Source organism: Pagrus major, chromosome 5 (genome assembly GCF_040436345.1).
Source record: "Pagrus major chromosome 5, Pma_NU_1.0".
NCBI classification, from domain to species: Eukaryota; Metazoa; Chordata; class Actinopteri; order Spariformes; family Sparidae; genus Pagrus; species Pagrus major.
This window is the reverse complement of record NC_133219.1, coordinates 29,433,613-29,459,990: the sequence shown is the minus strand read 5'-3', so window position 1 is coordinate 29,459,990 and position 26,378 is coordinate 29,433,613. Positions and strand designations below refer to the sequence as shown.

The following is a 26,378-nucleotide window of genomic DNA, read 5'->3' as shown; positions in this document are numbered from 1 at the left end:
TATATCTTTCACAGACGTACAGTAGCAGCTGGAACATCAGTAATATGCCTTCTGTCTACAACAGGAAGCAGAACGCAAAGAAAATAATGCATGTTCTTTTATTTCTCCTTGTTCTGATCCAAATGAAGTGAACACAGCTGCTGTTGTAAGCAGCAGCCTTTGTTGTGACGTGCTGCTGCAGAACTTCTTGGCTGAGAAGTCTTCTGTGTGAACATGTTTCCCAAATAAACTCAACTAATTTCCCCATGTGGTAATTAAGTATGTACAATGAAATAATTTGGTATTCAGTCGCAACCAATTATGTAGAGTTTGGAGATGTGAGTGGCGACATGAGAGAGACACAAATTACCTTCCATTTGTAACATTTATCCTTCCTGGATATCAGAAGCCACAACAAAGCAATTATGACCCGAGAATGCCCACTTTGGAGTTTACCAAGTTCATTACGCAAATTAACAACTTAATTAGCTTTTGGCTTCATATGCACTCTCATCCGCTTTTCTAGGGTGCTTTTAAGTAATGGCCGGCACACAAGAGCCCAAACAAAGCAGTGTGTAAATACAACAGGCACAGGAGAATGGGCCACTCACACATCAGACCTAATCAAAATCCCAGCATGAACTGTGTTGGCTGAAATACTGTGACTACTAATACTGTGAGTCTAAACGACTCAGGGAGGTTTTCTACTAATAGAAATGCTGCCTGTAATTGACTTACATCTCTAACATACTAAGGAGCTCAGGGAAATGAGGAGAAAACGTCTTTTATTTCAGTTTGTGCAGGTACAACCACAAAAATGACCTCTCTGTCTTTTCAGTAGTTGAAGTTGGAGTTGTTCTTTATCAAGTACTCTGCCTGGAAGGAGACAAACCAAAAGACATGATCATGATCAAAACCCAGTGAAGTCTGATGAGAAGAATTATGTAATAACGGTCGCTGAGTGAAATACCAGGAAGTCCACGGGGTCCTGTGGTTTGGCTGTGCAGCATTCGATCAGACCCTGGGTCAGCGTGGGCATGACGTGCTCCATCAGGTAGTTCCTCATCGGGACTGACTGCACCTCCAGCAGCTCCTCCTCCTGCTGCCTCTCCTCCTCCAAACCCTTCGTCTGAAACACACACAACAGATCAAACTTACCTACATCATCTATCAATCTTTTACACCTACAGGATCATTCTGGTTTAGTACAACATGAGGTGGCTTTTATTTCTATTGGTAAAAACACTGTAATCACCACAGTAACAGCTACGACCTGCAAACACAGTGACATCATTAAAACAAGGTCAGACGGGTCGAGACCAACATGCAGACAGATGATCACACAGGTCAGCAGGTCAACAGGTTATCAGACTGTCACCACTTTATCTGGAGTGAGTTCACTTCAAGTGTCAATGATAAGCCCCCATTCTACAGTGAGTACAGACGGTCGAAGCTGAAGCAGGAAGTTGGTCCGCAAACTTTATTATTATGTTATTATATTATAGTTCAGCTGAGTTGGTCGAAATACATCCACTGGAGAAGAGAGCTCAGGTTCTGGATTAAGAGAATTGGACTTTGAGACGTTCGCTGCCCACAGCAGGCTGTTTCTGGCTGACGCCTGGTCGTCAGAGAAATGAAGTGGAAGAAATGGGACTTCTGAGCCGACGCAGGACTACAGCGGGACGAGAGGTGCTCTGTAGATGTTGTGCTGTTTCTAACTTACATGAATCCAACACTCGGTCAAACAATCAAACAAAACATAGCACACACTCACCAACACGGTTCGACAATAAAGCAGCGCCCTTCGGTAAGCAAACTCCAGCAAATGAGAATACAGAGGCAGCTGAACACTGTTAAATGCTAAGAAGTGGCCCTTTTTTCCTACAGTCTGACGTGCATGTAATGCTTGCATCTTGTGTTGTACTGTAAGTTTAGCATGGGTCAGTCATGGTTGGTGTACTGGGAGATTTATAAGGGACATAATGGAACAACACAAGGCGAAAAGCAGTGGTAAAACTTGATTTCGTGCTGATGCCCCCCGGCTGTAGTCGAGCTCTGTGTGGTATGAAATGTTACATCCAGCTCACACTTCTCTTTTAGTTTACTGTCTACACTGCACAGGGGGACGGCCATTACCGGCAGAGAGTTTTATCTCTGATAGACCTCTGTGATCACAGCAGATGTGTTTGATAGTTATTTGAAGTGGAAGCATCAAATATCCTTCTCCAAACAACATCCAAATCCCAGCTTTCCTCCCAGTACCTACCCACTCCTCCCAGTGTGCAGCCCTGTGTCTGGCCTCCTCTGCCTCCCTCTTCTCCTCCTCAGCCTGCTCCATGGCCTCTCTCCTCATCCTCACCTCAGCCCTCCTCCTCTCCTCTTTCTGCACCTCCTGGCTGTTGGGTCCGTAGTTCCTGGGCTGGCCCACTGTGTGGAAGATCTTCTGCATCAGCAGCAGGCCGTCAGGTTCATTGCTACTGGTGATCTCTGACGGGATGAGAGGATGACACGGAGCACAGTCAGGTTTGATGCTGAAATTATCAAATTTAAAATATTCAACTCTTTTTTTTGTGGCTTTAAGACATTTTATCTTTGTGCATCAAAAGTAACGTGAATAAAAACATCATCTGTGCTGAATGCTGAACATATAGGTCAACTAATGAACCCTGCCCACACACAGGATGTAGTCATGCTTCATGGGTTACCCAGATACAGAGGGCTGATGTCCAGCTCTTCAAAGTAGTTGACAACAGTGTCATCCTCCGCGTTGCTCTCTCTGTATGTGGCCAGCTGTCGTAGGAAGTGCTCCTGCTCGTAGTTGTGCTCCTGTACCTGCTTCTCAGGCAGGTTCATCACCCGATCCTTCAGGAAGGAATCTGACGCGTCCAGACACAACACGAACTCTGTGGCACACAAGTAAAAACCATCAGATACCTCAACACAGCACAGTGACAGGCTCGGGCCTTTGCATCGATATTTTCTAGATGGTTATTTGTGGTTATTGAGAAGTAGTTTTTTGTAGTACTGGGTGCACAAAGTCTATAACAAGCTTTAGAAGTAGCAAACAACTGATACTTATGGGTATCAGGAATAGGTGTGGCAAAATGGCTTGATAGCACCCTGACAAACCTCTACCAAGGTAGTCCTCACAGAACATTTGGCCCAGATGTAAAAGGTTTGTCTGCATATTTTAGCGTCTTGGTGTCATGAGCTAAACCCAAAGGAAAGTTGAATTTAAGTGGGTTTTTTTCTCCAATAACAGTCATTGTACTTCAATAAAGTCTTTCTCAGGAACCGACTTTAAATTGAATAAGTTCAATCTTAGGATCTTCATAAATTGTGGAGATTTTAAGTTTTCATTGAACATCGTGTCTGTGGAGCAGAGAAGTCTGACGATTCACCAGGAAACAGGACGTTTTTGAACTAAAATATACAGTTCTAAACTTCACATGGTGATTTGATTCACATTACATTTACATGGTGTTGTCTATACTTGATGAAGAAGCACTGTTGGATAATAAGTGTGTGTTCTCAAGTGCAACATAAAGGACACAGGAAGTGACACTGAGCTCCGTCCTGCAGGGTCCAAAACACATTCAGATTTAAAGCTGTGTCGATCAGATTTTGTCCAGCAACGATGCTCATGAAGATGTAAGTGCAGACTGTAGTTCTGACAGCTACAGGCATTTTTTAAGTCCCTGTCCTGGCATTAATTAATCCCCTGAAAACTCTCTATTCCTCAAAATGACATATTTGGAGTTTGTTTCCATGAAGAAATCCCTGCGTGGCATTAAAATGTCTTTGCTCTGCTGTGGTGTAACCATGGATCATAACAGTGACGGTGCAGGACAAAGACCTGGAGTAATTCTCTTGCTGTATGAAGAAGTCAGGCTTGTTCCATCTTCTGAATCATGTTCCTCAGCTAAAAAACAAAGCAAACACACAGCTGTGTATGTATATGTCCATCTTATATTGAGCGTATGTACATGTATGTAATTCTGACCCGCTGCAGGAGGAGCTCTGTGGCAGTGTCTCACCATAGAACAGCTCTTTAGCTTGTTCACATGTTTTGGGAAAGCTGTCCAGGACAAAACCCTGGTTCCTGCACGGGTTGGACATCAGCTTGTCCTTCACCACCTTCACCAACAGCTGCTCGTCCAAAAGACCTAATGGACACAAACGTTGACATTACAGAACGGCCATGGTCGTACATGGTGAACTGAACATATCCTTTGGCAACATGAAATATGAATGAGAATTGGCGATGTTCACACAACCTCTCTCTCTCTCACTCGACCACGTGTGGTTACTTATTACAACAAGGAAAGTTTTACTTGAGACAGCTGCAGGTGGCAAAAAAGCAGGAAGTAAAATCCTACATCAGAGCACAGAGGACGGGACGACTCTGGCTGTTCCAACAGACCTCTTGGTACCAAACTATCCTCAACTTTCTACAGTGGAAATGCAAAGTGTTACAAACCAGACTGAGCTGAACTGGACTGCTCGGTGGAAACGTGGCCAGCTTTACCTTCTCGGTCATGGGAAATCTTCACAGCTTGTGGATGAGAGGCTTTAGGATTAGCAGCTCTGTAATGTTAAGCTAGTGCAGCAGAGTGTGTGTTTGTGGAGGTGTATGTGAGAGGGCCTGGCAGGTGAACCCTGTGTACCTCCATTCTTCTCCATACTGTCCTTCAGGCTGTTGAGCAGCTCCTGGGCCTCTGCTGCAGAGTCCTCAGTCCCTGCATCTGGATCAGCATTCTGCACAGCTTTTTCCTAAAAGTGGGGATTAAAATGCAACTGTAAGGGCTTTTAAAGACATGTACAGGAAATGTATGTTTTTTTTACACTACTGCATATGTGGGGGTGTGCCTGAGGAGAAACCCACCAGCTGAGAGATGGTTTCAGAGATGGTCTCTTTCAGTGTGATGTGATGGAGTTTGTAGTGTTCACAGATCTGTTTGGACACTGTTCTCTTCCCCACTGCTGGAGGACCCAGCACACACAGACGGACGGGCTGGAGGGAACATGGATTATCTAGAACAACTTGATCTACAACTTTCAGATATATGTGAAAGCAGCCACACTATGTCTACCACACTACCATTTTAATTCATCACCAAGTTGCAATGAAATGAACAGAAAATATAGTTAGTACGCCATTTCATTAATCCATCTGTCCATCCATATTTCACTGTTGTACTCTTTGGACAGGGACATATTTCTGCTCTCTGTTTGAGTACCTACCAGCAGTCCTCTGGTCTGCCGGTATTCCTCTACGACCAGCGCCATGTTCTCCACCAGCCCAGACTCACACGACCAGTTCATAGAGAACAGAGTCTTGAGATGGACGGCCTCCATACGAAGGTTGACCAGCAGGGAATCAATTTCCATCACCTGCCAAGAGACAAAAACATGTCAGAGGACACGTGACTTTTTTATATTATATGTTAGGTGGGTTTGTCATCGTCAATGACCCGCTGTCTTTACAAACTAGTTTAAACTCCTTTTTCTAAGCAGCTCTAGTTAACCCAACAGATTTCTCCCTTGGGTAGCATTCATCTCCTCGTGTGAAGTAACTGCTTCTCGTCTTCACGCTGAGCTGAGCACACCAGGGTTTTTATTCCAGCTTCATTAACATGCAAACATCTCCATGTTCTCATCTCACTCTGGGAAAGAAAGCAAACGAGGGCACTTCTCAAGAAAATGTTCTTCTTTTTAAGGCATTGTCAAAAATTGGGCTGGGAAGAAGAAGCTTTAATTCCTAGATTGCAATAACAAAGTCAGATAGTGAATAACTCTGTGTTATCCATGATGACGTATCAGAGCAGTAAAGTAACCGTACTGACACTCAAGTCCTGCACGTGGAACGCTTCCTCAATTGGCTTCTTCTGGATCTTCCCTGGTCCGAGCACAGAGGCAATCGTCTGGTGAAGAAACAACTCATATCATTTTATCATCATCTCTGTATATCAGAACAGCAGAAATATAAACATGTGTCAGTACACTGTATCACTGTGTACTGACATGTAATAAAACCTGACACAACACAGTTCTGATTAGATCAGTAACTCCAACATCCAACAGGTTCAAACAGGTTCTTCTGTAACAGTATTAGTCTGAAGATGTGACTGTATGATTTTAACAGGCCTGAAGGTTAACACACCTTCACAATGTCCTCCATGGTACTGTTGGAATCATCCACAGCTAGCAGGTAATATGGTTTGGGCTGAAGTTCGATCACGTTCTGAATCACACTTTAACACACACAGCTGTCATTGTTTACAGCATGTTCATATTAAGTAAGTCATTTCTATGACACCAATTGTTCAAGGAAGCTACTGAGAAAAATATATGTATTGTTGGTGTGTGTGTGTGTGTGTGTGTGTGTGTGTGTGTGTGTGTGTGTGTGTGTGTGTGTGTGTGTCCAACCTTGCCAGGTCTTTGATGTGAATCATGGGAACAATGTTTTTGCCATCTCCAAAGACAGGTATTTCTTGTTCTCCTCCCAGCCACGATGTCTAACAACACAGATTATTTAGTTACTCCTGTGAAACAAATTCACACTTGGTGCTGTTTATGACTGGGCCTAATGATGGTGGTGTTGGTCCTTCTGTTCAGGCTCAGGATGCTTCTTTGTACCTGCAGCCAGGGGCTAAAGTCTAATATCAACTTTGGAGGGGACAGCGACATGAAATGTTCTCAGGAAGGATTTCTGAGGAGACCAACAGTAGTGCTGTAACTCTGCTACCAGACACTCTGCCAGTGAAGAGTGAGAGCTGCAGATAAAATAATGGATCTTGTTGACAGCCAAAGCGACAATCTAGTCTTAAAATCCTACCTTGAAAAAGAAGTGCAGGACCTGCTCTCCCATCCCGTACTGAAGTCCGGACGCGACCACGTACGTCGAGAACATCTCGTTCTGAAAGCAACAACCATGTGTCAGGGCGAGACGTGTCAGTCACACGTGTGTTAAATACAAGATGTTACTGGGGAATTAGAAACTGACAGTTTTGCCCATTTTGACCACCCTCTTCTCCAGCTCGATGTGCTGCTTAAAGTTGCGATGTGCTCGTCTTCTCCTGAACATCTCATCAGTGAAAGGAAGATCCAGATCCTCCTGTTACACAACAAAGAGACAAAAGACCGAAGACATTCATCTGACATGGGCAGAGCTGGTGAATTAACACGTAAAGTAACTAACTGGGATTACAGTCATAACAAAATGACATGTATTGTTGGATTATTGATGAGATTGAACTACTTTTACATATTACTAAAATGTATGAAGTTAAAAAAATGTTTTTAACTTGAAATAAAGAATCATGACCAATATTACTGACAGAAAATTATACATGCAAACGGACTATATTTAAACACTTTTCTCATGAACTGACTGCTCAAAGTGCTTCACCCACCAAGGCCACATTCACCCATAAACACACTGAGGCTGTAATACTTGGTGCTGATGTGCTCATAAACAGCAACAGCACAGTCACCTGACCGCAACCACAGTCAACATTTATGGTTTTACTTGAAGACTGAGAAAGACTATCAGTCTGTGACATCACAAGAAGCTTTGTGGACACTGCACAAACGTGTGGAGTCCATGCAGCTGGAGTGCATGCTGTCATTAGAGCAAAATGAGGACAAACCAAATACAAAGATATTCTGACATTCATCAACAGTTTCCAAGGATTCAACTTGTCACTCAAACTGTTAAGATGATATTTTCATTTGTATTGAAAAAAAATGCAGAAATACAGGTATGTTGACAGGTGGTCTCAGACTTGTGAAGCCCAGTGCATATTATAATGTGTGATGAGGAACAACAGGGACCTGTGTTACACAAACAGATGACATGTCAGGCTGTCCACGTGTCCACTCACAGGATCGACTGACTTGCTGCAGGCCCAGGTCATCACAGTGGAGATGAGGATGAACATCTTCGGTCCAGAAAAATGTCTTATTTTATCATGGAGAGCTAAAAACACAACACAGAAGGATCCTAATGAGTGATTCATTCATTACAATATTATTATCATCATCATGTCTCCGCTGCTCGGCCAGTGTCAGCTGGGATCGTCTCCAGGAGAAGCTGTTACAGACGATGGATGGATGGATTTTAATAATTTTTCTTCCAGTTCAGTGCCTCACAGGTTTCTCATGTGTGGCTGCAGAATATGACACCTAGATGTGCTCACTTAATGGGACACTTTCCTTTGTTTTGGGTTATTGTTCCTTCACAGCACGGGAAAAGAAGGTCACATTTGTCGGCTGTGTTTGAAGGAGCCTTCAGAACGAGGCAGCCTTGTTGTGACACATTCAGTCTTCAAGTGCAGCCTTTAAAGGTTGCAGCCCTGAACTGAGACGCAGTGACAGTTGAAAAGTTACATATCATTTTCAAACACAGAGAGACTGACGACAGATCATAGTAGAAGGCATCAGATATTATACTACATAAAGTCCTCCACAGAAAGCACCAACACTGAAGGTGACAGCAGTTTAGGTTTCTCAGACTCACAGTTAGAGCCCAGCAAGTACAATATTAGACTCAGATGGGACTGATGATTTGGTATTAGTTCTGACAACAGATGTTTGGTTCTGAGAGGAGGCCGTTCCTCGTTCCTGATAAGTGGATAATAAACTCAAACTACAACGTATGGACATTCTCAGTTTGTCAGGCAGCACAAATACATCACCTTAAACTTCAAGAAAACACAACAATGAACAGCCAAACAACCCGTCAGACAGCCAGCAGAGACAGTGAGACACGTGTTTACCTGAAACAGCCCAGGAGGCCTCTTCTACCTGATCACCATGCTGGGTCACGTTGTAGATCACAACATCACAGTCCATCAGTCTTGAGAGCAGCTCATCCTTGTTCAGTTGCTACAATACAAACCAGACATGTCAGCAGTGACGTCAGCAGTGACGTCAGTGACCTCCAGATAACACTTACAGCAGTCTGGACACAACTACTGTCAGTGTGTACTCACAACGTACTCCTCCAGCACATACTGTCTGTCCTCCTCAGGTTTATCAGAGGCTGTTCCAACCAGGTGAAAAGCTCTCTCTCCTCTCTGGTCTGGAACCAGTCTGTCCTCCTCATCCTCAGCCTTCATCTCTCCCTCTGGACCAGCAGGACCAGCTCTGAGCTCACATTCAGACAGAAACTGCAAACAACACGTTAACTAACCAATGTCCAGTGTGTCTCACAGTCCTGTCTGCAGTGTGTCTCACAGTCCTGTCAGCTGTGTGTCTCAGTCCTGTCTGCAGTGTGTCTCACAGTCCTGTCAGCTGTGTGTCTCACAGTCCTGTCAGCTGTGTGTCTCACAGTCCTGTCAGCTGTGTGTCTCACAGTCCTGTCAGCTGTGTGTCTCACAGTCCTGTCAGCTGTGTGTCTCAGTCCTGTCAGCAGTGTGTCTCACAGTCCTGTCAGCTGTGTGTCTCACAGTCCTGTCAGCTGTGTGTCTCACAGTCCTGTCAGCTGTGTCTCACAGTCCTGTCAGCAGTGTGTCTCAGTCCTGTCAGCAGTGTGTCTCACAGTCCTGTCTGAAGGACCTGATCTAATGTTCTGGCAACAACACATCCAACACTCGGTCCTGACCCACATGAAGACTGACACATATTTACCTTGGCGATGTGTTGAGAAGCGTATGAGTCCATGTTGTTGATGAAAACTCTTTTAGGTGTGTGTGCACCTCTCGCCATCCTCGGCTCCGCCATGTTGTCTACAGCTGATGTTGTCCCGTTGCCATGGAGACACAGCGACGCAGGCGTCTTCGCGCGGCATCTTGGAGACGCACTAACGCTTGAGCTGCTGGAGTCCACTGCAGCTGATGTTATGTTCCTCATTACAGATGACGTGAACGTTATTATTATTTCACCTTATTACAATGAAGTTGTCACGATCTGACGTCATCGTGTGTTTGTCCTCGTGTGGGAGCACCTGTTGACTACACGTCCACCTGCTGCTGTCACAGCTGCAGGACTGAGGGTCGCAGCAGAGACATGAAATGACACATCCTTCCTGCTGGATGACACAGTGGTCATAGGTACAGTTTATGTTTAATCAGCTGTAAGTTTATTTAATTTAGATTTTATCACTGTTGGTCAAGCCAACATGTTAACCTGCAGCAGACCCAGCTAAAGATGCTCTGCTGTTAACAGAATATTGACCATGTGTAAGTGTTGCTGCCTCTTTCTCTGACAACAAAAATGATAAACTGGGAATATTTCATTTTTTAACAGCAATTACAAGGTATGATAATAAGAAGATAACTCTGTCCATGGTAGCCTCTTCCATCAGAGTGTCAATGTGAAGTGTTGTAAGACTTGGACTTGTAGACTGGACCAGCGCTGTACAAATACAAGTCCATTACAAAATGTAAAAGTGAAATCAGTGAGTCGTACGCTCAAATTAAAAGAGCACAGTCTTGAATAAGGATAACAGAGATGTTAAAAGTCTGTAATTACAAGAAATGGACACTTTAAGTCATTTTTATTTTATTTATTTTAAACACATCAATGTAGATTAAAGCCAGGCAGTTCTTTCAAAAACATTCAAAAAGATTAACAAATCATTTATTCCATAAAAATCAAGTATTTCAAAACTCATTTACAAAATACAGACAGGAATTATCAAGGCTGCAGTGCATCACGTTACATTATGTGTCCTCTGAATCCCTTCAGTGTCGTCTTAGACACTTTAAATCTTCATAAAGAGAAAATACAATTAGATCTATTCTTTGCACACTGAAGTGTGAAATCAATGCATCGATCAAGTCAATAAATTAATCACAATATTCACAGCATAGTGTAAATTATTAACTCGCAGTTAAACAATCATTATTTTGCCGCCACAGCAAAGTTATCAAACTGGGCCAGTTCAAATGAATGTGTCCCGACGGCAGCCCAGCCGTTCTTTGGTGTCAGCGCCACAGCATTCTTCCACAGCGGGTATCCATTCAGCAGCCCGGACGCATACTGGCCCTGCAGGAGAGACGGATCACAGTGACAAGGAGCAGGAAAATGAGTTTATGAAATACATTTATCCACTTTATTAGATACAGTACCTCTCTGCTCTCTCATGCTGACAGTAAGTCACATGACTGTGGCAGAACAAGCACACATGAGGTTCAATGACCATGTGATCACACTGGAACGACATTTAACAGTCAGGCGCTGCAGGTCCACTTAACTCTACAATCCTGCTCACTCTTTATCATCAGGACCTTCAGCAGTGTGACCTGTGAGCTGATCATTTTATGATGCTCTTCTCTTGTCAGTGTTTGGTTAAGGAAATGAGCCCAAGATGACATTCAAATGTCTTATTTTGTCTAACCTACAGTCCAAAGCCCAAATATATTCATTGACAATCATAGCAGACTAACAAACCAACAAATACTCTCACTACAGGCAGTGAAGTCATGTACAGTGACTTTATCATCAAAAAATACAAAAAAAATCTGTTTCAATCGATGATTGAAAAGTTTCGATCACCTCATCAATTCATAGATTAATTGTTTCAGCTCTATTCTTAAGACAATGTCAGGAACTGATCCTGCTTTATGTTGGTAAGGTTTTTTATGTATTGCGACTTTACTTTGACCAGAAGCACATATGTATATGAAACCACAGCAGAAAGAATACAGAGATGCAGAGTTTGATTTGTCTCATCACAACACAACCATAATGCCATTAAAGCTTCTCCCCACTGTCTGCAGTGACCCAGAACAGAAGACCTGTGAACAGGCTGGGAACAGGCCTGCAGAATGTTTGCATCAGTTGGTTTAGTCCAGGCTTTAAAGAATAAACCTTTCTAAACATTAAGAAGTTTTCCACTAACCTCCACAGTGAGCGTTAAGGTGTGCCACACATACGCTCTGGTACCAGACTGTCCCTCCGCGAGTACCGTCTCTCCAGCTGTCGGCCAAAGAGAAGAAGAAAAACACACATCGATAAGAGGCACAGCTGTGACAGCTACTCCACCTTGCACTTCAGCTGGTTGGTACAATGTTTTTTTTTAAATAAGCTGGTCATACTGGACAAACTCCATGAAAAGACCAAAAACAATTAAAAATGCTGGACTTCAAATCTGTTCTCACTCAAACAATGACTGATGTACAGTATATTTCAAGGCGAGTACTGATGCAACATTCATAACTACTGCAAGAACGCATTAATTTAAACAGGATTTTTTTTTTTTTGAGAAAATCTTTCGTGAACCAGGAGACCCTCCTTTTTAAGGCACCACTGACAGACTTTCATTTTGTTGACAGAAAGTAAAGCAGAATGTTTCCCGCCTTATTCTTTAAAATGTGCACAAACATGTGGGAACACTTCTCCTTTGAGATATTTCTTCATTGTAAAATGAGTAATGAAGCAGAGGGTGACAGTACTGACCCAGATCATTGGTAACTTTGTATGTGCCATCTGCAAACACCCAGAAAAACACTCCGTTAGCGCTGCGGACCGACTGGCCTCCTTTATCCACCCTGGCTGCTATGAACACACCGCCGGTCTTAACACTCTCCATGAAGACGTCACAAGTGACTGTGAGGTTCTGCCTGGAACAAACAGTGTGTTGTTAAGGTCAAGTTATATTCTTACTGGGAGGGCAGTGCTGCTAACACTTATGGAAGTCCACTCACCACTGATAGTCTCCTATGACACTGATGGTCTGGTCAGCGTCAGTGGCCCATGTGATGGGCCTCTCGGTCAGAACCTGTCGTAAGGTAAAGACGTGAGGTCCGGGGTCAGTCATGTTGATGTAGTATTCAAACACCCCAGTCTGGTCAGCAAAGTCTGGAGCCTCAGAGAAGGGAGGGTTTCCTACAGGAGGATACAGAGATTACAGGTCAGAGTTCAAGAGGAAATACAAGAAATCCACGAGGGGATCCAGCACTTTGAGAAAACTCTTAGTTTGGGAGCAAAACAAATTTTTCTTGATATAACACATAATCACATGGTTTCATTATGTCCCTGTATGTTAATATTTAATTACTTGTCACAAATAAATCCTTTCCTCAGCATCAGAGCCTGGAAATATATCGGTCGGCCGATTTGAAACTTTTGTTTAGAGATTATAACGCAGAAAAATACGTTTGGTGAAATTTATGATTATTAAATTTCAAGTGAAGTTTACTTTTCAGTGCACTGATGTAATTTTGGCAAAGAAAAGTTTATTGTTAAACTGTAAAATAATAAATATGTAAAATATAATAAGAGTGTGTGATAAACAATATTTGTGTTGTGTAAAATGGCCAATATATCAATATCAGTATTTTCTGCTCCCTAAAACCGCTATAAGCCCCAAAAATCTAATATTACTTATCATCTACCTTTGTTGATACCATTTTTATATTTAATGAGCTGGTTTCTTTTCATTCTGCAATGAAAACATCACAGACTGCACTCAGTGTGTAACATACGTTTGGTTGGAGCTTGTTTTGGGTCCACCTATCAGAACTGTATGATATTTTAAGAATCAAAACCAAACTGGGTTCTGTGCATGTTGTACTTACGAACATTAAAGTCGTCCTTGTAGACTTTAGGGAAGCGAGCAGAGCGAGGAGGGTCTGGGTAACTTCCTTTCAGTCCTGTTGTAACTGTGGTCAGTGTGTAAACCTCGTCTTCAGCTAGATCTAATGTGAACGATCCATCTAAAAGCTGCAACCATCAGAAACATGTAAAACAATACAACAGTGTTAAAATTGTTGCATGGTGCCGACATGTAGGAAGATATTGCTGTGCTGTGTTGTGTTGTGTTGTGTTGTGTTGTGTTGTGTTGTGTTGTGTTGTGTTGTGTTGTGTTGTGTTTTACCTTCAGCGGGGTCAGTTTCTCAAAGAAGGAGGGTTTTTGGGTTTTGAAGTTGAACTGCGACCGCCATACTTGGAGTTCCTTGATGGAGGCCTGAGAAAAATAAATGACTGTGAATATGAGAAATATCACTCGGTAACTTTCAGCAGCATAATAAAGACCTCAAAGCAACGTACAAAGGATCCCTTCAGCTGGAAAGTTGCATTCTGGGATGTCACATTGAAGGGAAGGAGTGGAGGTCGTATGCACACTGAATGATCGTGAGTCTGTGAAGGTAATGTGGAAAAAAATTGTTAAATCAAAAGCACTTTTAGTGTTTTTGTGCAAAACACTGAAGCCTAAAAATGTCATTGTGTAGTTTTCATCTTCTGTACAGCTACACCATCAAAGCCTTCACTCCAGCCAGGGTCACTTCCTGTTTAGTGGTTAACATCCTTTTTACAAGCAGACAACAGGGTCAACGGTCGGACGTGATCCATCTCCATCTCAACCAGATTGCAGATAGTTCAAATCACAGACCCAGAAGATGAAAACAACAAAAAGTAAAGATCAAAATAGGAAAGCCTAACTTGCCATGGTTTCTATGACAACAGTGAGGTTTCCTCTCCCGTCAGTCAGGGCTACGTAACTTCCACCTTGTTCCAGATGTCCAACAGTCTGCAGGTAGCTCCATCCAGGCTGGGTGAACTGTGTGGTGTGGGCTTTATGAAAACAACACAGTGCAAAACTATATAAAACCATTTATCTGTTACACATCTGCTGAGAGCAAAGAGTTGAAAAACAGCACTTAAACAGATATTGTTTCACAGTCAAGGCATAATTTCATTAAGTAACACAACCTGCGTACTTATTAATACAACCGGCTGTTTTACTCTGACTTTGGGATCAGGGTTTCCAGGTGACTTTGAGATTCTTACAGTTATCTACTGCTTAGTACAGTAGCCAGGCTGTTAGCCGTAGCCATGTTGTTAATGTGGTCTTGATTAGATAAGATGTCCCTTTATTGATCCCCCGCAGGAGAAATTCAGGTTGACACAGCAGCACAAGGGAAAAAACAGTGTGCACACAATAACAAGAATTAGCAGCGCGAGGTAAGAGTCGACTGAGAGAGAAATAAAACAGAATAAAACAAGAATATACTCAAATAAATAAGATAAAATAGAAAAGATATGCCATCTACACTAGATAGATCTGTGGCAGCGGCACCAACAGTAACACCACAGGGAAACACTGGGAGGGAGGAAAACTGAGCTGCTTCAAGCTTCTGTTCAAACTGTGATCCGGTTCAGTGTAACAATTGAAAATGAGAGCGCTTCATGTTCTTGTTGAGTTGCTGCCAAGCTGTTCACTTTCATACTGAGCACACATTTCCTCCTGACATGCTGTAAGTGCAGGATGCAGACCTGTGATCCAGATGGGGGAGTCCACCACGTAGTTGCCGCTCCAGGGTTCCTCAGCTGTCATCAGACCATCTCTGCCGAATGGCAGCTCTTCATAGTAGCTGGCCACAAGGTTCCAGGAGATGGTGCTGGAAGAAGGATAGAAACCAGACAGGGGCTCATCCCAAGCCTTCCCTGCGTAGTCACAGTCACTCCTAACCTCACCACGCTTTTACACCTCACCATAATATATGGTGTGTGTAAGCAGATTTAAAGTTTGAACTTTTCCCCACCTGAGTTAACAAGACTATGTCAACACCTCGCATATGGCTGACTGAACGGCCAATGTGTAAAAGTTCGGTCTGTGTGTTATACAGAGTGAGTCAGTTAGTCTGTACTGTCTGGATGTTAAATGCTCTTTTGTTGTTAAAGGTTTACAAGTTCATTTAGTTTCATTCTACAACTCAGGGTTGTACAACAAAATGTAAGCTGTAGCCCCGAGTCAGATGCTTCTGTATCTTCTGCCAGATGGCAGCAGGGTTAACAGACCGTGTCTGGGACAGGTGTTGTCTTTTAGTATTCCTTTGGCCTCAAATGTCACCAAAATATCTGACAATACACCTGAAACCAGCAGAGTGATGGGTGACTTTTTTCCAGAATTTTACAACATTTTAACTGTTGTAGTTGTTTAAAGTTTAAACAGACAAAAGTACCACAGTTTTGCACATGTTGTCATTGCTTCAACCTGTGAGAAGGTGTGCAGACTCCATGTCTCCCCAGTGGTGCAGTCAGTCAGTCACCCTCTAACTCACCTTCTCTACGGAGTCAAAGGTCCAGGGTTTTAATCCACAGGAGGCCAAAATGAGGCAGTTCATGTCTGGAACTTGTTTGTTGCCGTCAGTGACTCTGATTGCATATGCTGCATATTTACACTATGCTACAAATGCCAGCAGCATGACAGCGCAACGAGCATCTTTTCTGCGCTTACGCTACTCAACATCACCACATTTATTCAGAAATGCTAATTATTTTGAAGTTGTTTGATGCATATTTACTTACGCAGTCATGAGTCCATTGACGTAGTTCTGGTTGAGGATGCGGGCCCAGCAGCCTCCTCCCACCTCATCGTTGAAAGTGCTGTAGTCCTCTGATGACCACAGCTTCTTCTGCGTCTTCACGGCCTGCTTCACTGTGACGGTGCCTGGGTAGTGAGCCCTGAATATCACACATACCACAAACAAGGTCAAATAAGTTGTTTATATGTATATATATGTATATTTTATATTAGGGGTGTGACAATACACTCAGCTCACGAGACGAGACAATATTTTAACACTATTTGTAAGAAATCTATATAGCTATAGATATCTAGCGGTCTGTAACCACACTGCTAAATGGCAATAAATCGTACACACTGAACCTTTAAATGGTTCTATATGAAACATTTTTAGACACTTGCATATGTGTGAATGTCTTTGTTTTATCCTTCTGTCTGAATATAGTTTCTGTATCAACTTTCACAAATTGGGGTCAAGTCTTTTCCACACACAGAAAACAGACAGAAACAGTTCCACTAATACACTTTGTCAGCATCAGGAAATAGTTTTGCTCCTCTTGTTACTTAAAAACCACAAACACTTGTAAGAACACAAGCAGATGCTCATGCACACACACAAAAAGAAACACTGTCATAAAGTCATGTTACTGTTTTAGTAATGGACATATCATATGCAGATAAAGACGACATCAACCACTGGGTGCATGCATGCAAATGTCCCGCACAGAGAGGGATCCTACCCTATCACGTCTACAGCTCTGCTGAGCTCAGGGTCGAGCAGCAGAGACAGGGTAATGGGCTGCCACAGGTTGTCACTGGCTATGATCCTGACCCGCTCCAGACCACTCTTATCCAGAGTGTAGCGCAGCAGCTGGTGCAGACATCACAGTCACACACAGAGACAGAGAGCAGAGGAAGAAGTGGATTCACAGCCCTGATCAGTTTGACTTTGTGTTGCTTTACAGTATTGCTGCGACCATGTAAAACTCGTACACTATAAAAGATGCTAACTAGCTGATGTTTTGGTCACTTGCCCACACATTTAAAGTGATTGACTGGCAAAACAAGAGCTGACTTTTATTTTGAAGTAGGCTAGTCACAGGACATGCAGAAAGACACATCCATGTTTCTAATGGGGATCCTTGAATAAAGAAATAAAATCATAAACATGAAATGAGCAGCATGTTGAGCGAGTTAGCACTTACCACTATCGTTCATAAAAAATGCATCTACAGAGCAAAACAATGCTCATTTTCTGCATTTGTTGACAGCGGATCGATCTGAAATTTGGGTGGGCAGTGTACTGGTTTCATTTGACCACGACATGAATATTGCGACACCGTCATTACTGCACATGTGTTACCGTCTTGAAAATAATGCGCTTTACTGTGGCAGCAATAACATGCACGTAGAGGGCTGAACATAGTCTACGTACTCATAGAACAGGAGTTACATCCAGTAACTACCGCTTTCCTCACTAATGCACACCTTGGTAACACACATGTGAAAGGTAAACGAAGCACCGCGACTCCTCTGCTGTCCATTTAATGAAAACCCTGGATAGTATACCTTAAACATAGACAGCATAACCTGCACCAACTTGTTATGGATGAGTGTTCTCTCAGCATCATGTTGTCATCACACTCTCCACCTACACCTGACAAATGGCCATTGTGTTTGCAGAAAATCACACTGGTGTAAACTCAATACATCAGATCAGATAACTGGAAACCTCCCAAACCCTCGTCTCAACCAGATACAAATACAACTTAAATACAACTTTGTATTTATTGTCGCAAATACTCGCTTTTATTCACAAATACTTTGTCCAGCAGCAACTCTCTATCCACCTGATATCATGTTGTAAAACCAGCTGACGGCGTGGAGGAAAAAAAAGACTCTGCAGCAACAAAGTTGTTCCGGCAAAGGAATTAAACCATCAGAAGCTCCATTACACCGAACAGTTAGTCTACTGTTGTACTCAATACAGAGTACATTATCCAGGTCTCTGAAACCAAGATATGATATTTACACATGCAGAACATAGACAGAACACTACAAAAAACGATCACAACTGGGAAACTCTCATCACCAAACACAAGAGCACAGATCAGTGTGCAAGCTTGATCGGTCTTTGTCAAAGATGTGATCGCTACATTTGCCACCTGACAGCCAGAGCTCACCCATCCTGAGGTAGGACAGTCCTGTTAACATTTGCATGTGCTCATATATGTTGATAAAGGTTCTCAGTCGTCCAGGTCATGGTAATCCTAAGTGCTGTATCGTAGGCAACTGGACTGGACCCTCATAGTGTTCAACCTCTACATGAAAGAGGTTGATAGCAGAGCCTTGATTACCTTCACAGGAACTGCTCTGAGCCACTGGTTCAGGTATGTGGACGACACCGGGGTCAAAATCAGAGGGGAAGTGGAAGCCTTCACAGAACATATAAATGCTGTGGACAATAACATCAAGTTCACACGAGAAGATGTCAGAGGACACAGTCTGCCCTTCTTGGACTGTGCAGTACACATTGAAGAAGACAGAAGCCTCAACATTAAGGTGTACAGAAAAAACTACACACAGATCAATACTTGCTGTTTGACTCTCATCACCCACTGGAGCACAAGCTGGTGTCATCAGAACCCTAAACCATCAGGCTGACACTGTATCCACTAAGTCAGAGGGGAAAGAGAAGGAACAGAAGCCCATCAGGGGAGAACTTAAAACCTGTGGCTACCAAAACTGGACCTTTGTCAAAACCTCTAAAAGATCCAGAGCAGACAGAGAGGAGGAGACGAGAGAACGTAACAACATCGTCGTTCCCTATGTCGCAGGAACATCTGAGAAACTCAGGAGGATCTTTAATAAACATCATATCCTGGTTCGCTTTAGACCTACCAACACACTGAGGCAGAAACTTGTCCATCCTAAGGACAAAACACCCAGGAGGCATAAACAGAGTAATGGAGTTTATGCTGTTCAATGCAGCCAGGACTGCACAGATCTGTACATTGGGGAGACAAAACAAGCTCTCCATAAACGAATGGCACAACACAGGAGGGCCAACTCCTCAGGTCAAGACTCTGCTGTCCACTAACATCTGAAGGAGAAACATCATTCCTTTGAGGACAACAATGTAAACATCTTGTCCAGAGAAGACAGATGGTTTGAAACAGGAGTAAAAGAATCCATCTATGTCAAACTGGACCGTCTTTGAACAGAGGAGGTGGCCTAAGACATTATTTATCACCTACAATGCTGTACTGAGTTCTCTCCCCAGACAGCTTAACAACCACTCACACCTGGGCTCACCTAGCCCTAGCAACCCACATGAAGGCCGGTTGGGTCAACGACCCACAAGTGGCCCTAACAACTCTGAAACTCAGAGCTCACACGTGTCCTTAACAACTCTGTAAGGACACTCCCACACAGAGTTTAAAAGCCTGCAGCTCCTCCAGTTAGTTAGAACTGAAGAAGCCTCTTGGATGAGAGGTGAAACGTCTTCAAGAAACTGAAACAAGTCCAGTTGCCTACAATACAGCACCTAGATTGTGCTCATATACTGTAAATATTTACGTCCCATTTTTAAAACTTATTGCTAAATTCCTCTTGGGATCAATGCAGTACCTATTGACCTACCTATCACAGCACATTGAAATAACTTGATTTCCACAATCCTACAACATGTAATCACAGCTTCATGTACCATGAAACACGTGTAAGCATTTCACTGACAGAAAGCCGAGCTGCTTAGTTAGATATTGTGATTTTAACAATCAATACTGAATAATTCAAATGAAAAAAGATCAATCACATTATCAATGTTTTGCACACAGTGATTATTCTCGGTGGGTTTGTCTCTATAGGCAACACCTTTCACATTACACACAGGAATATGAATTGTTAAAATAACAATAATAATAATAATAATGATAATAAAAATTGATTGGTGTAGCTTTAAAACCACTGAAGAAAAACTTCAGCGTTGTTTTAGATGGTGGCAGCAATATACTGTACATAAATCCAATGAGTGACCTAATTTTAGTGATATAAGTGTCATGCTTTATAGGAATATACTATATTCTGTAAGAGCATGCACACAGGCAGTACAGAAAAACAGCCGCAAACATTCAGCTCTGATCCAACCAGGCAGGTAGATTTATAGAAAAGAGGCCAACTCAACAAGTGTTTTAGGTGAACACACCTGAATGCTGTGGACGTCTCACCACAGGTGCATCACATGTTTAGTCAATCAGTTGTCACGGATCAAATTGCCCTTCAGTGAACCCACAGCACACGCCTTTACATTTTAATTGCAGTGCCATTGGGTCAAATGAGTGATTATGAGTTCAGATTTTTCATTCTGTGCCGCAGATGAGTTTGATTTAAAGCCAGCTGTACTTACCCAACCACCTCAACAGAATCATTAAGGTACGGGTCAACGATCATAGAACTAGCGATGCTCCAATCGCCGTCTGCCGCGATGACGCCAACGTCAGTTAGACCAACTTTATCCAGCGTGTCCCGGAGCACCTTGGCAACAAAACATGCTCTCAGAGGAACCCAGCTAGAAGTTCAAATCATTTCAACCTGCATCTCTCTCATGTGGACACAACTCAATGTTGGTGGCTGTTTTTCTCCTTTAAGTCACAGTTTAGGCTAAAACACAATGCACACGAGTCAGTCAATCAAATGAGAGGACAGTGAGAGTGAAGAGGTGAGGATTACCTTGATGTACTTGCTGTCAAAGTTTCGCTCATTCCAAATCTAAATAGATGGAAGAGAGTTTAGTTAGACGTGTCCAGGTTCATTCGTGATGCCAGCGTTACATGTTCAACTTTATCAAGCAGAAGAGTTACATGCAACTGAACCTTGGCGGTGTTGCTCTGTGTAACAGGCCTCACACTCACCTGAAGGGTTGTCACCAGGTTAGTTGCAATAAAATGTATTCTCATTATATTTTCACAGTTCTGGCCTTTATTCCTATTGGTTATGATCACATTTAGTTAAGTGATGAAACCTGGGAATACCGCAACAGCAAAGTCATGCAGAATGCATGCCTCCATGAGCAGAACATTTTAATCAGAATATTATGACGTCAAAGTGAAGTTGACCTTTGACCTTTGACCACCAAAATCTAATCAGTGGATATTTGTGCCAAATTGGAAGAAAATCCCTCAGAGCATTTTTGTGATATCACATTCACATAAATAATAAATCACCGGTCACCTTTGTTTTCACTTCAAAATGAGTCCTTCTAATAATCAGAGTTTGTTTTCAGCCTGGCTGAGGAGGTGTCAGCTGTTAACCCGGTGAGGACAACGCTATCACAGATATTGTAAGAATATGGGTCTAACTTTGATCTCAACATATAACAGCATTATAATAAGCAAAGTAGACTCCTGATGTTAAACATAAACAGATCAACAGGTTTAGAAAGTAGCACGTAATAAATAAAAAGCCCTTTGGACTGCACGTAAACTGTGTCACACAACCAAAGATGAGTAGATATTTGTGCATATATTTGTACAGACAGTGTGTGCACGGCTGAAGGTTTCTGCAGCTCTGGTATAAAGAGAAACCCCACTGTGCACGGCACGTAGCTTAAACAGGAATAAGATTCAAAGTAAACGAGTACACACCCCAACATACTGAATGTCCAGGTCATGGTACTGCTTGGCACCAAGGATCCAGTTCACCACGTATGCTGCAGTGATGTCTGGGAAGACATAGGGCCAGCTCTTACCATGTCCCACCCAACCCGGGAACGCCCAGGGTAAACCTACATGAACACACACATACCAACACACACACGTAAGGCAGAAGATGCAATATGCACCATTAGTGTACCATCAGCGTCGAACAATCACCTCTCGCAGTGCTGTTTTCAGTATGAATGCCCAGTAAGACCACATTTCCCATCAGCCCTGCTAAAGGTTACAGAATAAACACCATTTCTGCAGTCTTTGTTGTAGCATAGTGTAGAAGGTACGTCCAATCAGGGGTTCAGGATATCAATTTACAGTAGTAATAAAGTCACATTTTTGTCTCATCTGATTTCAGTTTTTTAGTCATACAGTCTCATGTGATCTTTATTTCCTCTCAACTCTTTTATTATCATTTTGAAGTGCAATAGAAGTTTTACTACACGCTCTCACCTATCAGTGTGATGTTTGGGTTTCTCTTCTTGGCCTCTTTCATCAGCCACCACTCGTAGCCTCTGAAGTAGTTCTCATCGTTCTCGTAGTGCATGTGTGACGGCTCCGTTCCATCTACAAGAAGAGAACAGTCTTATATAAGTTGTTCTTTCATTAAATTAACTATCAATCCAAAGTGTATTCACTGTTTCTATCCATGCCAGAAAAAAACAGTTCTTAGCTGCATCATGAATGTTGATGATTCAGCATCAATTCAAACATATCCAATTCTCAAAAACCACATGGTGAGTGCTTCCACTTTCAGAAGAATCTCCTAAATATATGCAACTTCAAATCCCACATACAAACACATTAGAGCCTGACTGATGCTGCTCATTGCAGGTACAGTAACAACATCAGGCAGTAAAAAACATACACAGAAATGATGAATCATCTGATATTCATATTGCTAATATAGATTTCCTTACCAGACACGTTGTACAGGAGGCAGGTTATATTAGTGACTATAAACTGTATCATCTCAATTACATCAGTGCAGTCAAATAGTAAAGTTCACAGGCAGACTCACCTGTAGTCTGAGCGTCTCCTCCGATCTCCACCTTCAGTATGTGCAGAGAGGCTCCAAAGTTCGGCTGCAGACGGCAGAAAAGGCACAACAGTGAGCTCGGTTCTGCTGTTCAGTGGACTGACTGACTGACTGACTGACTGACTGATTGACTCGTGTGTCATACCTTAAATAGGAAGTCTAATATCTGGCTGCGGTATGGCTCTGCGTAATTCACCAGTAAACGAGACGTCGCCTACAGGAAGGAGCAGAAACAATCTGACATGAGCTGAAGACCAACAGGAGACAGACAGAGGACCAGTATCGGACCAGGAAGTAGTTTCAAACGGACTCACCCCTCCACCGCTTAAACCTCCGATCCCGTCAAACACTCTCCCCAGACCGTCTGTGTCGCTCAGGAAATAAGTCTGAGAAGAGCAGAAACTCAGAGACGAACAGAGAAATAACAGATTCACCAGCAGTCCCCTGAGGTCCATCCTGACTCTATTCTACGGGCTCTCTGCACGCTGCGCGCCGCTGCTGTGGGCGCGCTCACGCCCTCTACACGTCACATGACAGCCTCACGTGCTCACAGAGCCCTTTATTTTTCCGGGTGATTTTATTTGTATTTTATTTTCAAACATGAAATACCCACACTCCAGTGAAGTAAGCGCACTTTGTTTCAGATAACAATAATCACGTGTTTTTACTAGTTTCGGTGTGTGACGTGACATGGCGGTTTTGTTGTCTTCAGAGTCAAACATGTAGGTTATAAATAAAAAATATATTTGTTAAAAACCTCAGTATTGTGCAGAAAAGTATGCTTTATGTAAACATACTCAACATTAAAACAGTTCATCACTCATTTTTTCAGAATGTTCAACCAAACATAACAAAACTCATATGGTGTGACTGTCCGGCACTTGTTTCTCAAAGTAAGAACAAATAAATAGAAAAGAAAAATAAATGCAAAAATTCTCAAAACAGTACAGAAAAATAATACAGATGTCTATTTGTGAGCCTACTCTTTTCAAAGTCCAAGCATAATGTTTTGAGTCAGTTCTGATCAAAAAGATTTCGTCACACAAATCACAATCACATGGTGTGACACTATTTTGGGATATTGCAACGGGCAACTGTTTTGACATCCTTGGGAATGAGAGGTCCTTCTTCAGCAAGGTTGTTCAGTACTATCGATACCAGACCATGGATCTATGTCTGCCTGTCACGCCATGATTTTGATTGTCACACCATACGATACGAATTGTAATTTCCTGCAGATATAACAATAAATAACAAAGTCCAATGTATGTTTTGTCCTTTCAAACATTTGTTTGGGTCCATCATCACATAAAAGCTGTAATTATCCACAACAGATTGTGTTTAGTTTAGTTTAGTTTTATTCGGTGATACAGATTTCTAGTTTATCAGACAGACACAGCAGACCCCTTCACAGAAACCTTAGAATGCTGTTTAAGTCTAAACAATGTTTTGTCTTCGTCTTAAAACATACATTCCCTTTTCTTTTGTCAGCTTGAGGCAAATAATGACACCCTGCGAGGAGAGAGGAGTTGCTGAGGCAAAGAAAAGAAAAGTAAACGACAACTGTCTGTTTCCATTCGCTGACCAATAGGAAGGTCTGAGGGAGGGTTTTAGAGGGTGCCTTCATTGTTGATTCAAAAGGCCTTGGGGCAGATTTCTGGCAATACATGATATCTAAAATATCATTGGACTAGAACACTGTAGGCAGTGCAACTAAGAGGAACGCAGTTATGAAATGCAGAGAATAGACTATGGGGAATAATTTGATGTATTGATTAATAATAAACATATTTATTGAAATGAAATGTATTTTCTGATGATGTCCAGGCCAGCAAACAAGCTTTGCTGGCCCAGTTGGCCCACAACTGTTAAAATTCATACGTTATAAAAAATGTTTGTTTTACTTGTTTACTTGTATCAAATCAGTTAATAAAATTTGAATATTACCTTCCAGCAGTTATGAGTGGTTGAATATTTCCTGCCATATCAGTGATAGGTAGGTTAATACATGTTTTGCATTGACACATGGCGACATGATCATACGGTGTGACACTATATCATTTGGTGTGACATTCCAAATTGTGAAAATAACATACCTTTATTAATGATAAAACGTGAATATGTTCATGGAATACATAGAAAATAGTTTGAGCAAGAGTCACAAATATTTTTATAATTTTATAGCAAGGTTTGTCACAATAAATAGAAAATACGTTGAAAGACTGACGACAGGTCTCACATTGAGCAATGCTTTAGAAAATAATACACAAATTTTATTAATTTTCACAAAACTATAATGGATCACAGTTTAGTTATGATAAAGGACTTTGATAAAGTGAGTAACTTAAGAAAGGTATAATCCATTTTCATTTTATATACAATTATTTTCATGTCACACCATATGACGATTTTAGGCACTAATACAACAAATTGTCAGATAAATTCTGATTCCAATTGAAAATCTAAAAACAACATGTTTCTATAAAGATGAGAGTTAGTAGAACATAAGTCAATCATTTTTATGCCTGTTATTTGAAGTTTTTGAAAAAACACTTTTTTCTGGTGTATATGTCACTGACCCGTTTACACTTTTCTGATATAACACAAAATATTATTTTTCATTATAAAATACATACATGGCTCCACATGATCAGGAGAAACAGGGTTTGGGAAGAATATAAGTGATTAATTCACACAGGTGCCAGATTCTGGTCAACTTCCACAGAGGAGCAACAGAAATCATCCTGACTGGAAACATCATAAACTGTCTGGTTCATCACAGCCCAGGACAGGACGGCTCTACAGCAGCTGATCCAAACCACCAGAATATCACTGGTACCATCTACAGAGCATCAGTGACATCAGAGAAGTGAGATGTCTGCACAGAGCCCAAAGATACTAAAAGACAACACCCACCCAGCCACAGTCTGTTCACCCTGCTGCCATCTGACAACAGATACAGAAGTATCTGCTGCTGTACCACCAGACTACAGAGCAGCTTCACTCCTCAGACTACAGAGCAGCATCACTCCTCAGAGACTGACTTCATCATCAACTCGTAAATAGTTTTATTTTTGTGACTTGATTATTATTTATTCATTAGTTGTGTAGTTTTGTGTGTGTGTGTGTGTGTGTGTATAATACCAGAAATCAAATCTACATTAAACAACATTTTCTGTCAGTGTCTAAATAACTCCTGTAGCTCACGAGGGAATGTCTAACATAAGTTCTGATTATAAGGTCGGTGCCTGCCTTTTGGATTAGACATAATATGCACAATAGGCAACTTGTATTCATACTACTTCAGGAAACGATCAGGGTTTGGTCTAAAATAATTCCTTAAAACACTCAACAGTGACTATTGGCTTGACACGGGACTAGAACCCTGGTCCGG

General features: G+C 42.1%; 2 protein-coding genes across 3 annotated transcripts; both read right to left on the bottom strand.

Annotated features, from left to right (window-relative positions):
* Window positions 1-813: 813 nt before the first annotated feature.
* Window positions 814-9,705, bottom strand: ak7b (adenylate kinase 7b). Its single transcript, XM_073465762.1, has 18 exons — window positions 9,613-9,705; window positions 8,976-9,152; window positions 8,760-8,868; window positions 7,866-7,960; window positions 6,986-7,096; window positions 6,818-6,898; window positions 6,409-6,497; window positions 6,143-6,233; window positions 5,826-5,903; window positions 5,224-5,373; window positions 4,865-4,993; window positions 4,647-4,752; window positions 4,017-4,145; window positions 3,836-3,901; window positions 2,685-2,882; window positions 2,246-2,466; window positions 950-1,108; window positions 814-855 (listed from the first exon to the last, which is right to left on the bottom strand). Exons 1-18 carry the CDS (start codon window positions 9,703-9,705, stop codon window positions 814-816), a joined length of 2,124 nt encoding a protein of 707 aa, XP_073321863.1.
* Window positions 9,706-10,474: 769 nt separating this feature from the next.
* Window positions 10,475-23,516, bottom strand: galcb (galactosylceramidase b). Of its 2 annotated transcripts, none has more exons than XM_073466185.1 (17): window positions 23,299-23,516; window positions 23,130-23,198; window positions 22,967-23,030; window positions 22,399-22,512; window positions 21,883-22,022; window positions 20,969-21,007; window positions 16,978-17,108; window positions 16,240-16,395; window positions 15,205-15,329; window positions 14,375-14,502; window positions 13,978-14,067; window positions 13,805-13,894; window positions 13,506-13,650; window positions 12,633-12,813; window positions 12,385-12,548; window positions 11,828-11,904; window positions 10,475-10,971 (listed from the first exon to the last, which is right to left on the bottom strand). In XM_073466185.1, the coding sequence occupies exons 1-17, from the start codon at window positions 23,437-23,439 to the stop codon at window positions 10,828-10,830; spliced, it is 1,998 nt and encodes a 665-aa protein (XP_073322286.1). In that variant the 5' UTR covers window positions 23,440-23,516; the 3' UTR covers window positions 10,475-10,827. The 2 variants fall into 2 exon arrangements, with proteins under 2 accessions (XP_073322286.1, XP_073322287.1); XM_073466186.1 differs by lacking the exon at window positions 16,978-17,108 and adding an exon at window positions 20,646-20,773 and having other exon boundaries at window positions 23,299-23,486.
* Window positions 23,517-26,378: the final 2,862 nt, after the last annotated feature.

Bases quoted from the DNA above. Each gene is read 5' to 3' on its own strand.
- ak7b (XM_073465762.1), bottom strand. From the start codon at position 9,705: ATGGCGGAGCCGAGGATGGCGAGAGGTGCACACACACCTAAAAGAGTT. The intron at 4,753-4,864 runs GTGGGTTTCTCC...CCCCACTTTTAG, and splicing joins CTGAAACCATCTCTCAGCTG to GAAAAAGCTGTGCAGAATGC. The intron at 2,883-3,835 runs GTCTTTGTCCTG...TGTGTGCCACAG, and splicing joins CAGCAAGAGAATTACTCCAG to AGTTCGTGTTGTGTCTGGAC.
- galcb (XM_073466185.1), bottom strand. From the start codon at position 23,439: ATGGACCTCAGGGGACTGCTGGTGAATCTGTTATTTCTCTGTTCGTCT. The intron at 12,814-13,505 runs GTAAGTACAACA...ATCCTCCTGTAG, and splicing joins CAAGGACGACTTTAATGTTC to GAAACCCTCCCTTCTCTGAG. The intron at 10,972-11,827 runs GTTAGTGGAAAA...TCTCTCCTGCAG, and splicing joins CCTTAACGCTCACTGTGGAG to GGCCAGTATGCGTCCGGGCT.